We start from the raw sequence: 13,988 nt of genomic DNA on the forward strand, positions 1-13,988 counted from the left end.
GAGGTGCAGATGGGGGCGTGACCTAATCATGGGAGGTGTGGCCACACCCCCTAGAGAAAAAAAAACATTCGCAGGACCGCATCGCTGGGGAGGGGGGCGCTGTGAGCCCCTCAGCCCGGTGCAAAGCTAGGGGGGGCGTGATCAGTGTGATCGCTCCCCCCCACAGGCTTAGGAGACTGCTGGGGCCACAAGCAGTCTCCCACTGCAGCTTAGCACACAGCCCGCTCCCTGACCCTCTCAGCGCCCCTGTGTGTAGCGGTGCTTGAATAAGTAGTAGCGGTTTGCTGTGGGTGCGGGTATCTTCCAGTATATAGTAGGTTCTCACAGAGCGTTTGTGTCCCACAGTGGTGCTCATGCACAGTAACAAGATGCCACCATGAATGGGCAGAAGTACAGAAGGCAGCCATCTTGGTAAAGGTGATTGCTTTACCTTATGAGAAAAAATGGAGACAGCGCAGTAGCACTCTCCAAATTCCAACAAGGACATCCTTGAACATATGTGTCCTCTTAATTTGTTACATGTCATATTTCTAATTATGGGATGTGTCTATCACAATAACTTTTTTGCATTTTAAGTAATTTTTTATTGAAGTGTTTTTAAAAAAAATTATTTTGCTCTAAACTGTTAATTTTATTTTTACAACATACAGGACCTGATGAGTGTAGTGCCCATAGAAATTGACCAAAGATGTCGCTGTCTCTGACTCCAGCAACGACTCCAGGGAGGGTGCCTGCAGCTCCTGTCTAACCCTCTGTGAGAGGCCAGATGCAGAGCTGATATGTCAACTTATGTCATCAGGGACACTGACAAAAATGTTAGTATCACAGAAGTAATGTCCCAGACTACTTTCAATAGGGTACTCAAGTGGGCACTGTGGGCTTTCTCTCTCGTCTTTACCACAATTTTTCTGCCCTTGGGTGAGGAATCCATTGTAGCCATGAAGCGGCAGCTCCAACAAATGAAAGGCTTTCCACACGTCACAGGGGCAGTGCATGGTACATATGTTAGCCTGGTGCCATCTGGAAGAAATTAATTTATTTTTAGGAATAGAAAACATTTCCATTCCATCAATACCCAGGCTATATGTGACACATCTCTACTAATCCAGAGCATGGTTGCCAAATATGCAGGGTACACAAATGATTCCTTTGTGTTGCAGTCATATGGCACAAATTATCACAGAGGTAAGGTGGAGGAGCTTGGCTATTAGGTAATAATAATGTTTGTCAGGAACTGCTGGAACAGGACGTTTCCAACCTCTTACTACACAGACAGCACTACAGTTACCACAATGCTCCATGTCTACGTAAAATGTAAAAACTCTGTACTTTGATTAGATGTGTTCTTTTTCAATAATAAGTGGTTTAAATATAGCACACAACATAACTAATCAAAAGCTGGCCAACCACTATACAATTTTCTGTCAGATACAGTCAGGTACATAAATATTGGGACATTGGCCCTCATTCAGACCCACTCGCAAGCGGGCGCACGTACGTTAGGCGTACGTACAAAAATATTTAAATTCAATGGCTCGCTCGTATTTTCGTTCGCATCTAAAATGCCTCCCAAAACTCTGACGACCCCTCCTCTAACTAACGAGCGTACGAAATAGCGAGCGTACATCCCCGAAATGGCTTGAAAGGAACGCACGCACAAGTATAAACAGGAAGTGGCCTTGTCAGATGTCGATTACCTGCTCCTTTATTCTGCCTACCTCCATCAATCGTATCATGCCAATCAATGTATCAATTAGCTTAATTGTTTGTTTTTTTCAACACAATGCAAGAAACTTTACTCTTGTCCGTGTTTGTGTTTACCCGCAGAATACGTACGGATGAAACATTCGCTTTTATTGTTCAAAAAACATGTGAACCACAATTAAAATCTTTTACTATTGCTGTGGATCCCCGCATATTTCCCTGGGTTCATTTCTTTATTTAAATTTGCTTACGCATGTCACTGCATCAAGCCTATCATAACTCTCCAGAGATTTCTGGCCCTGTCGAACACATGACTCATACACTAACCAATAAAATTGCTCCTGTTAATTTCCAAAATACATTAGCCAATCAGAAAATTTTTACACACTTTATCAAAAATGATTTTTAAGAAAAACACCATTGCCATCATGAGAGCCTCCGCATTCACCAGGCGCGAGCTGCTGGTGCTTACGGAGGTCATGGATCGCCGGATCACCAGCCAACCTCAACCCATTACCAACCAGCAGAAGCGCTCCGCGTATGCGGAGGCACGGTCCCGCCTGCGGTCCTTCGGCTCACGCTGCAACATCGGGCAGCTGGAGCGCAGGTGGTCCGACCTGCAACGGCGAACGCCCCGCTTGCTGGCATGCTTTCGCATGCAGATCCTGGCAAGTAAGTGTTATGTATTGTGGTTTTAATGTTTGTGTTTGTGGGGCAAACTGCGTGTGCATGTTTTCCTGTCTGTTCTATTTATTATTTGTACTCATATCTGCGTGTGCATGTTTTCCTGTCTGTTCTATTTATTATTTGTACTCATATCTGCGTGTGCATGTTTTCCTGTCTGTTCTATTTATTATTTGTACTCATATCTGCGTGTGCATGTTTTCCTGTCTGTTCTATTTATTATTTGTACTCATATCTGCGTGTGCATGTTTTCCTGTCTGTTCTATTTATTATTTGTACTCATATCTGCGTGTGCATGTTTTCCTGTCTGTTCTATTTATTATTTGTACTCATATCTGCGTGTGCATGTTTTCCTGTCTGTTCTATTTATTATTTGTACTCATATCTGCGTGTGCATGTTTTCCTGTCTGTTCTATTTATTATTTGTACTCATATCTGCGTGTGCATGTTTTCCCTCTATTTCTGATTTATTCATTCTACTGCTATTTGGCTTATTTGTTTTTTTATTTTTTATTTTTTTAGTTTGGTTGCCCGGATTTGTCCATAAACTAACCGCAATTTCTTTGACATATTTTAGGGGGACAGACAAGACTCCGCCGTCACCGTCCGTCCAGACGGCATTCCCGGCCACTATCCCCAACCCCCAGCCAACACTCCACCCCAAATCTTTCCCCTATTCCCCACTCCTCCCCATCCTTCCCAGACCCTCTCCCGGAAATGTCGGGCCTCCTTCCCCTCCGTCCCACTTCCCCCTCTCCTCCACCCACCCCTCTTCCAATTACCCCCTCCCCGGAGTCCATCATAACTCCTCCCCATTCTTTGGGTAATGACGGATCCTCCGAGGAGGATCATGGAGGTTTTTCCGGAGCTCCCGTTTTGTCTCCTGGTATGTTTTTTTTTTTTTTTTTTTTAAAACACAAACTGTTTGTATGTAATCATGTGTCGTGCCTTTCTTCGTGTTTTTGTGGCTTGACTTTTGGTGATTGTGAAGGTTTGCCTTTACCTCTTCCTGGTGATTTAAACATACACATATCATACCTGTGGGAATTTGTACCTAGGCCTTGTATTTTTGGCAGCCCCCCTTTTTTTTGGGGGGTTTGGGTTTAGGAGTGATTTGGTTGTGTTTTTTTTTTTTAATGTGGATTCCCTATTGTTGTATTAACCCACACACTTTTCTCACCCACAGAGGAACACAGGCGTCGGCAAGAGGTGGCGGATGTTGTGGGGCAGATGCGCCAACATGTAATCGGCATTCTGGTGGCCCTCGACCGGCTGTCTGGCCTCCTTCGGCAGTAGTTTTTTTATTTTTGTTATATTTTCAAATTAAATTTATTAAGACAAATATACGTTGTGGCTCATTTTTAAAAACCCAAACCAAGATAGTTTAGCATGACATAAGTAGACTGTTCCTGCAAGGATTTCCCTTTTTTAAAAGTTAGATTGTGTTTTGTCTTTGTATGTCAAACAGACACAAGAAACACATAACAGTAACAATGTCATTTCCCTTTTTGGGTGTAGTGTCAATTACATATTTCTACATTTTCCAGGTTCCTACTTGGTGCGCAAGCTGCTTAGGCCAATCTTACAAATCCCAAGGTTGGGCCAGGCTTCCTTTTGGTGTGGATTGGGAAGCTGAAAACATATTTCAGTTTAGCTCAACTGGCGTCAGTACTGGTTTACCCCTTAGTCAAATGTAACTTGTGTTAACCTGGTTACACTTGCTGTTAACGTCCCAAAAAAGGAAGACCATTTCACTCTCCAAAAATTTATTAACAACATAACAGAGAAAACAAAGTGGTCACTCCCCAAAAAAAAACACAGTGATAAATTCAAATACAACACATACCAAGAAATAATTAAATAAAAACAAAAAATCAAGAACTGGTTGACGAAGGACCATGCCAACATGATTCCACAAACATGGCGTTGCGATATGGGTTCCAGAATATATGCCCAAAAGGACCAGATCCAGGTTTGGTAAGGGTAGCAGGAAGTAGTGAGCGTTGGAGTGCCAAAGATTATGTGAACAAACAGAAGATGGTGAGAAAAAAAAAAAAAAATTAGATGTTCGCAAACAAACACAAACACATTAGGTATAAACACTGGAGTTTTGTTCAAACTTACCTAAAAAATCTGGCCACCACATCATCGCGTATGGCCCCCCCACATACTGACCTTCGACCAACCTCGGGGGGGCCATCCTCAGGTAAGGCATCCTCTGGCTGCATTGGGACACCACTCCTTATGGCAATGTTGTGAAATATCCCACACAGGACCACAATTTTCGACACCATATCCGGCACATACATGAGCTCGCCACCAGAGCGGTGGAGGCATCTGAATCGGCCTTTTAAAAGGCCGATACAGCGCTCCACCACTTGCCTGGTGGCTGTAAGTGCGGAATTATACGCACTTTGTGGCCCTGGTGTGGGAGCCAAATAAGGAGTGAGCAGCCAGGACATGCAAGGGTATCCACTGTCTCCTGTGAACAAAAATAGACCACATCAGGAACACTGTGTATCAAGCTTAACATTGTTATGTACTAAAGGTCTCCACTTACCCAGAAGCCACGCATCACCAGCTTGTAGGTTGGTTAATTTCTGCCATATAACTGATTGCCGGATGACGAAGGAGTCATGAGCACTTCCGGGTAATTTAGCATTCAGGGACAGGATCTGGAGGGAGGCATCACATACCACCATTACATTCAGGGAGTGATAGTGTTTACGGTTTCTAAATATTGCCTCCAGCCGTGCTGGAGGCTGAAGTGGTATGTGAGTACCATCCACAACCCCTATGATGTGTGGGAAGCCAGCTATTTGGTAAAAATTGGCCTTGGCCACACTAAGGGCACCCATATCCAAAGGCATTTTAATAAAATGATGGAGGTGCTTGAAAAGTGCCTCCATCACTGCCCTCAGGATCCGGGAAAAGGATGATTGGGAGATGCCCGCCACTATTCCCACCGTTGTTTGAAACGATCCTGAGGCACAGAAATGTAACACCGCCATAAATTGCGTCAGTGGTGGTATTGCTGTTGGACTGTCAATTTGCCGCTCAAGATCACTTTCTATTAATGAGAGAGTGTCTATGATGATTTTGGGAGGTAGACGGTAGCGTCTTAAAACCTCATCATCGGGCATTCCAAAAAGGGTGACACGTGTTCGAAATATCTGGGGCCTTGCATGCCTACGATGCCTATGCCTGGGACGAGTTTGAGGTTGGTCGTCTTCCGGGAGCAGGGCCAGAACAATTCGCCCCAGATCTACCTGAAATTCAAAGTTTACAATGTAAGGCTTTTGACCCACCCCAAAAGTAACAAAAAACAACTTAGCTTTCTGATACCATCCATAGCTGCTTACATGCCGGGGTATTGTCATGATACGTATAAACTGTAAAAAAGCCAAAAATGAGACATCAAAAATTTAGAGGGTGATTTTTTGTTTTTCAAATTGTTGCAAGCCAACACATAAAATAGGCGAAACACACATTTGGCCATCGATGAAAACGACATTGCACACCGTACGTCAAATAGGGTTCAAATGGACCCCAAAAATGGAAAAGGGAAAAGCAAAACTGGTTTACATGATGAATAAGCCGTCAAAAATGCGTTAATTAATTCGCAAATGCAAGTCACTACACCAACAGTCAAAAATGCGTTAATTAATTCGCAAATGCAAGTCACTACACCAACAGTCAAAAATGCGTTAATTAATTCGCAAATGCAAGTCACTACACCAACAGTCAAAAATGCGTTAATTCGCAAATGCAAGTCACTACACCAACAGTCAAAAATGCGTTAATTAATTCGCAAATGCAAGTCACTACACCAACAGTCAAAAATGCGTTAATTAATTCGCAAATGCAAGTCACTACACCAACAGTCAAAAATGCGTTAATTAATTCGCAAATGCAAGACAAAAAATGGACTTACCCAACTCGAATATATAAGATTTCCAAAAAAAAGGTCTTTGGGTCCGAAAGCCAAAACAAACTAAAAAAGATGAAATTAGTGTTACAAAAAATTAGCTAACCAAAAAACAGAAGTAGACACCAATTGGCCACAAATTTGACTGCACAAAACTTACCAAATCAGGAAAGGATGTGGAAAAAAGCCAAAAAATGCGAACGAAAAAACAAAACAACTGTAGCCAAACCAAACAAAAAACCAACTCTGCCAAATCCTCCAACCGCAAACAACCAAATCCAAACAACTTAACCGCCAACAATCCAACAACCCCACCTCGACTCCACACACACCAAGCCATAAATAGTGTTTATTTTCCCGCACAAATTAAGGATGAATCATAGGGACGCACAATCAATGATGCGGCCGCAAACTAAGGACGCATGTATAAATACGTCACGAAATCACATTGAATTTCTGGTTGATTTCATTCTGGAAGCAGAGACATGGCTTCAGACCAGGGAAACAATGGCCAAAAATCCGGCGGTAAGGCCTTCATGCATTTTGTCTCCATGATTATTTTAAAACAAATATATTGGTCAAGTTGTGAAGTGGCTAAATCTGCATATTTACCTAAATAGGTGAGGAGGATGACATGGAAGAGACTGCTGGCCCCAGTCAACCCGCCAAAGCTGCCAAAAAAAAAAGGCAGCCACATTTCACAAGCAAGGAGATGGAGGTTTTGATCCAGAAGTGCGTTGACATCCTGCCCCAGGCAGCCAGGAATATGAGCCAAAGCCAGAAGTGGAGAATGTGGGAGGAGGTCGCCGTTGCTGTCAATAGGGTGGGTGATTATGTCCGTCTAGCCCGGGATGTCAAACGGCGGTAAGTAAACACTTTCCCATCCTATAAACAAACCCCATTGTAAAAAAAAGGATAATGGTTCCAATTTCATTCCACAGATGGGCAGACTTCAAATATCGTCTCAAGCAAAAACTTGCCGACAGGGCTAGGCATGCAAGGGGGACAGGTGGGGGTCCCACCCCTGTGTCATTGGAGTTGACAGACTTAGAAGAGCTGGCACAGGGGTGTGTGCAGGCTGTGGAGGTGTTTGGCGTGTCCAACATGGATACGGACATGCCAGACTTTGCGGCTCCTCATGTTGGCCAAGGTAAGTCTTGTGATGTCACCAACTCTGAAATGCTATTGTGCCAATATGTAGATTCTAATGTGAGTCTTTTCACAATTTTCCTAACAGAGACAGAGGCGGATGAGTCTGCTCCAGAGGGGAGCCTTGGCCGCAGAATTTCTGCTGGCTCTGCAGGGGAGGAACCAGTACATCCGGCTGAAGACCCTGCAGAAGCCAGTCCAGGGCGTGCCCCCTCGCAGGCAGTGGGCCTCCTCACAGAACTCAATTTTAAATCGGATTGCCATACGGAGATTCTGCAGAGGATGGACGCCAGTCTGATACGGGTGGCTGAGGCCCTGGAGCAAAATGCTGCGGCCAACGTGACCATTGCTCAGGCCCTGGCGGAAAATACCAGGGCCAACATCCGCATCGCCGATGCCCTGGAGCAGCTCGTTCGCCAGCACATGGTGGAGCCGACCTCCCTTCCTGCCGGAACATCCGGATCCTCCACCTCTGGCACAACATCAGCCAATCCTCCAAATGTGCCTAGCCCTGTGCCTAGTCCAGAGGCCACAACATCTGCCTCTGGACAGGCCAGCCCGATGGCATCCCGGACCCGGTCTGGCGCCCACCCTCACCCAGCCAAACGGGCGAGAAAACGGTGACAGCAATGGCGACTTTTCACACACTCCTTCTGTGCTTGGCTCATATTCCTTTCTGGTCAAAACTTCCCTCTCCTTTCTTGTGAAATGTTTTTAAATTTTGTATTTACGCTTATGTTAGCAGTTATGGGTTGTTTTTTTTTTAAACAAATATCTTTGCCACAAAAAAAGGCAACAAAATATTAGGCCAATTTGTTTGTGTTTAAACAATAAATTAAAAACTAAAAAATGAGATTGTATTGTGACATTATTGTACAAATGGGTTACATTTAATCCTGGCCCTAAAGGCAAAAACTGACCCTCTTCAAAAAAAAAAAAGGCCTCTTTAAGGAACGTTTAAAAAATCACATAGCGATGCAAATTCCACAGTAAACGAAAAAAAAGGGGAGCTAATTAAAACATGATGACATTATTGTTACAATAGGCCATAACCAACAAATTGTGGCCAAAATAAAACCCCAAAAATGTACGCTAATTGATTGTGTAATCATGACATTAGCAGCTCTGATTTCCACCTGCGTACGCTTTTGTGCTATCCCAATAAACTGCTTTCCAAACACATACCAAGCCGGTTTCCAATCTAACACTAATTACTTTACTGACCAGCCGCGATTAATCGGAGCACCATCGTGGAGTCCCGGGACGGAGGAGAAGGCCATCGCCAATGTGGTCGAGTAATCCTGACCCTAAGCTGTGCGAGCATTTTGAAGGGAAAGCGGATGTTCCAGTGACGTATGAGACGGTCCGAACACATTTGACGTTCGCATCTGCTAATGTATGTACGCCCCAAAAACGCCTCGCCACGCCTGCGTTTTTCCATCTCCACCCCCGTCAACACCCAAAAACGCCCTGTTCTGTCAATCACATTTGACATGTCACTTCCTGTACGCTATTTTAGGAACGAGAGAAAAAAAACTCGCAATCTGCCGTACGCACATGCGCAGTGTAACACCGACGCATGCGCGGTTAGTCAACATCGGAACGCAACGAGCGTACTGTTGTTAACGTGCGGCTCTGAATGAGGGCCATTGACTGAATTTTCATATTTTGGCCTCTATTCACCACCACAATGGCTTTGAAATGAAACAAACAAGATGTGCTTTAACTGCAGACTTTCAGATTTAATTTGAGGGTAATTACATCCAAATCAGGTGAACAGTGTAGGAATTACAACGGTTTCTATATGTGCCTCCCACTTTTTAAGGGAGGCACTTTTTAAAGTAATGGGACAAACTAAACAATCCTAAATCTAACTTTCACTTTTTAATACTTTGTTGCAAATCCTTTGCAGGCAATTACAGCCTGAAGTCTGGACATCACCAGATGCTGGATTTCATCCCTGGTGATGCTCTGCCAGGCCTCTACTGCAAATGTCTTCAGTTCCTGCTTGTTCTTGGGGCATTTTCCCTTCAGTTTTGTCTTCATCAAGTGAAATGCATGCTCAATCGGATTCAGGTCTGGTGATTGACTTGGCCATTGCATAACATTCCACTTTTTAGCCTTAAAAAACTCTTTGGTTACTTTTGCAGTATGCTTCAGGTCATTGTCCATCTGCACTGTGAAGCGCCATCCAATGAGTTCTGAAGAATTTATCTGAATATGAGCACATAATATTGCCCAAAACACTTCAGAATTCATTCCGCTGCTTTTGTCAGCAGTCACATCATCAATAAATACAAGGGAACCAGTTCCATTGGCAGCCATACATGCCCACGCCATGACACTACCACCACCATGCTTCACTGATGAGGTGGTATGTTTTGGATCATGAGCAGTTCCTTTCCTTCTCCATACTCTTCTCTTCCCATCACTCTGGTACAAGTTGATCTTTGTCTCATCTGTTCATAGGATGTTGTTCCAGAACTGTGATGGCTTTTTTTAGATGCAAACCCTAATCTGGTCTTCCTGTTTTTGTGGCTCACCAATGGTTTACATCTTGTGGTGAATCCTCTATATTCACTCTTGTGAAGTCTTCTCTTGATTGTTGACTTTGACACATATACACCTACCTCCTGGAGAGTGTTCTTTATTTGGCCAACTGTTGTGAAGAGGTTTTTCTTCACCAGGGAAATAATTCTTCTGTCATCCACCACAATTGTTTTCCATGGTCTTCCGTGGTCTTGGTGTTGCTGAGCTCTCCGGTGCGTTCTTTCTTTTTAAGAATGTTCCAAACAGTTGATTTGGCCACACCTAATGTTTTTGCTATCTCTCTGATGGGTTTGTTTTGATTTTTCAGCCTAATGATGGCTTGCTTCACTGATAGTGACAGCTCTTTGGATCTCATATTGAGAGTCGACAGCAACTGATTCCAAATGCAAATGTCACACCTAGAATCAACTCCAGACCTTTTACCTGCTTAATTGATAATGAAATAACGAGGGAATAGCCCACACCTGTCCATGAAATAGCTTTTGAGTTGATAGTCCTATTACTTTTGCCCCCTTAAAAAGTGGGAGGCACATATAGAAACCGTAATTTCTACACCGTTCACCTGATTTGGATGTAATTACTCTCAAATTAAATCTTAAAGTCTGCAGTTAAAGCACATATTGTTTGTTTCATTTCAAAGCCATTGTAGTGGTGAATAGAGGCCAAAATATGAAAATTCTGTCAATGCCCCAATATTTATGCACCTGACTGTATATATATATTATATATATATATATTATACACACACACATATATATATATTATACACACACACATATATATATATATATATATAACTTTTCTTGACACTGAAGCTATTATATATAGACATTATAATTATAAATAGGCATGCTATATTAGATGTTCACTTACTGTCACTCACATGTTCGCTGCTGGTCCTGGCTGGCTGCAGGTGCTGGTCTTGGCTGGCTGCAGGTGCTGGTCCTGGCTGGCTGTAGGTGCTGGTCTTGGCTGGCTGCAGGTGCTGGTCCTGGCTGGCTGCGGGAAATAATTCTTCTGTCATCCACCACAGTTGTTTTCCGTGGTCTTCCGGGTCTATTGGTGTTGCTGAGCTCTCCGATGTGTTCTTTCTTTTTAAGAATGTTCCAAACAGTTGATTTGGCCACACCTAATGTGTTTGTTTTGGTTTTTCAGCCTAATGATGGCTTGCTTCACTGATAGTGACAGCTCTTTTGATCTCATATTGAGAGTCGACAGCAACTGATTCCAAATGCAAATGTCACACCTAGAATCAACTCCAGACCTTTTACCTGCTTAATTGATAATGAAATAACGAGGGAATAGCCCACACCTGCCCATGAAATAGGTTTTGAGTTGATAGTCCCATTACTTTTGGCCCCTTAAAAAGTGGGAGGTACATATAGAAACCGTTGTAATTCCTACACCGTTCACCTGATTTGGATGTAATTACCCTCAAATTAAATCTGAAAGTCTGCAGTTAAAGCACATCTTGTTTGTTTAATTTCAAAGCCATTGTGGTGGTGAATAGAGGCCAAAATATGAAAATTCTGTCACTGTCCCAATATTTATGCACCTGACTGTATCTGTCCAATCTGGCTGGTTGGAATGAAAACCTGGTAATGTATGGGAGCAAATGACAATCGACCATCAGCTCACAAACACTGGAAAATAGCCAAAAATGGTCGTTCAGACAAATTGGTTAAAACACACAATTTAACCACTTTGAACAATTTTTTGTCCTTTTTTCAGTGTTTAAAACTATATGATCGACTGTCATTTGCTCCCATACATTATCAGGTTTTCATTCCAACCAGCCAGATTGGACAGATATCTGACAGAAAATTGTATAGTGGATGCCCAGCTAAAGTGCTCATTAATATCACTGACAATTGTCTGTGTTGACTGTAACGTTTTAAACTCACGTTTAACCAAATGCTTTTATTCTTTACCTTGCTGGTTATGCCATCCTTCATTCCTCATTCCTATATTACACCCAGACATGGACAATGCATACAATGCCACCTATGCCTTCACCAGGTTAGTCATTGATGTTCTTTTGGTGTACTAAAATCCATATTCAGATGCCTATATTGGTCTGGAGGAGCCTACACGTATGCATCGGGTGTTGTCTGTGATATTACTGGTCCGTGTGCTAATTTCCATAACATCACTGGGGAGTGATGTTCATGGAGTGCCATTGGGTGCTGAGGTCCAGGTTGCTAGCTAGGAGTATGCTGACATTAGTGCCAAAGCTGGGATATCAAAGTACTTGAAGTTGAAACCCTATGGATGATAAATATGCAGATTTTGCAGTCCGAAAGGCCGTTACTGTTGATCGATTTGAAATTGGTCTAAATTGACTTTTAATTTACCCATACGTGCTTCAAAAATACTTTTATTGCCAGTATTATGTGGTTTGTGCTATCCATCCTTACTCTTTCCTGTTTTGCCTCAATCATAACACATATGAACCTTGAAAACATCCTAATTGTAAATGTTGAATCACTTTATTGGCAAAACCTGCATAGTGTACATGCTGCCTGCTCATTGCACATGAAAAGTCACAATTGGAAACATCTTGATGCTAAACCACCATTTCTGTACATCCTAGATATTGTTTTTCTATTATGTAAAATAAACAATACCTGTACGATGTTCCTATCTAATGAAAAAAATGCATTTATTTATTTATACCATTTTAACGAACATGTTTTTAAAGCAATTATAAAGTGTGTATAACATATATTATCATGTTTTTATTAAAAAAAAAAAAAAAATTTCTCAATAACCTTTAAAATCCTCAGTCCACTGGGAATATAGGCAGGGGTCACAGGAATCAGCTGCCCAGGTGATGCCAACCTCCCTAATACAGTCGCTCATGTTGCCTACTGCTGGAAGGTGCAGGTGATGTTGAATGCAAGTAGGATTCTGTTGTTGGTCCAGCTGTCCATGAACTGGGGGATCTCATGCATTCTTGGGGGCTGAACAAATACAATAGAGTCTGCGCTCAACCAGTAGGTGTTGTAATGGTATGCTTCATTAAAAAGCTCTGGAGGAAAATATGGTAAATGAAAATAAAATAATACTCATGAGCAGGATGTGTGTGTAAAGGGTTTAATAAACCATACAAATGCGGGGAAAGGGATGAATGGTAACGAAGACACAATGCTTCGTAAACGAGGTGACAATCAATTTCTCATGTCCTAATTTCAAGTGTGTAGCACACAACTGAGCTTATGTTCTTCCTTATGCATATACAGAAGTGAACACATTTGTCCTGTGTATACTAAGATCATTACCATTTGTTACATATTATATATATTGTTCATTATTCTCAACTTCTCTAGTATAATAGGTGGTACTGTTTTCATGCAGAGATTCTCCCTTTATCATATGTATGCTGTTATTATATACTGTATGTTTGATTTATATATTGCTTGTTTGTCTGTTATACGAGTACAACAGTATATATTTTTATAGCACCTAATACTACACACTTGTGCTCCTGGCTTTCTTGCTAATGTTTCTGGAGGTGTTCCTGTGCTTCATCCCCACTGGCAACTGCTGTGTGGTCATTACTTACTCTGTCTCTGCGCCCTGTCTATATATCATCCTTACTTATGGAATAAATATTTAAATAATATCAATTCTCTTTTCATTCTGCCAGAGTAACTTATATTTTTTACTATTATTCCAGTGATTAGAATGATTTCCTGCCCAGCGCTGGTCTATTAGTTATTTGAGGGGTTCTTTTTTGCTGTTTCTGTGAGTTTAGCAATTTATCACATTGACCAGCTGCTCTCAGGTCACTAATTTATACCTCTTGGTGACAGAATAGTGCCAGCCATAGTGCCTCAGGTTATCTTTTTAAAGTTTATGATACCGATTTCCAGCTGTATTAGCTGCTCTGATATGTGATATCTTCTGCAGTGTTTTGCACTTGGGGTAAATGTGGTGCATATGGTTCCCAAACAAATAAGCCTGTGGGCCA

The 13,988-nt window shown here is 42.3% G+C and overlaps 1 protein-coding gene across 1 annotated transcript in view; it reads right to left on the minus strand.

Annotated features, from left to right (window-relative positions):
• Positions 1-12,794: 12,794 nt before the first annotated feature.
• The window catches only part of LOC148478870 (cysteine-rich protein 2-like), a 217,725-nt gene continuing 216,531 nt past the window's right edge, over positions 12,795-13,988 (minus strand). Inside the window, exon 8 of the mRNA XM_088455266.1 lies at positions 12,795-13,046. Coding sequence (XP_088311392.1) covers positions 12,883-13,046 — 164 coding nt within the window. The 3' untranslated portion in view covers positions 12,795-12,882. The remainder of the gene's footprint in view (positions 13,047-13,988) is intronic.

This window comes from Taudactylus pleione, unplaced genomic scaffold (assembly GCF_031769625.1).
Source record: "Taudactylus pleione unplaced genomic scaffold, aTauple2 ptg000648l, whole genome shotgun sequence".
Classification (NCBI taxonomy): Eukaryota; Metazoa; Chordata; class Amphibia; order Anura; family Myobatrachidae; genus Taudactylus; species Taudactylus pleione.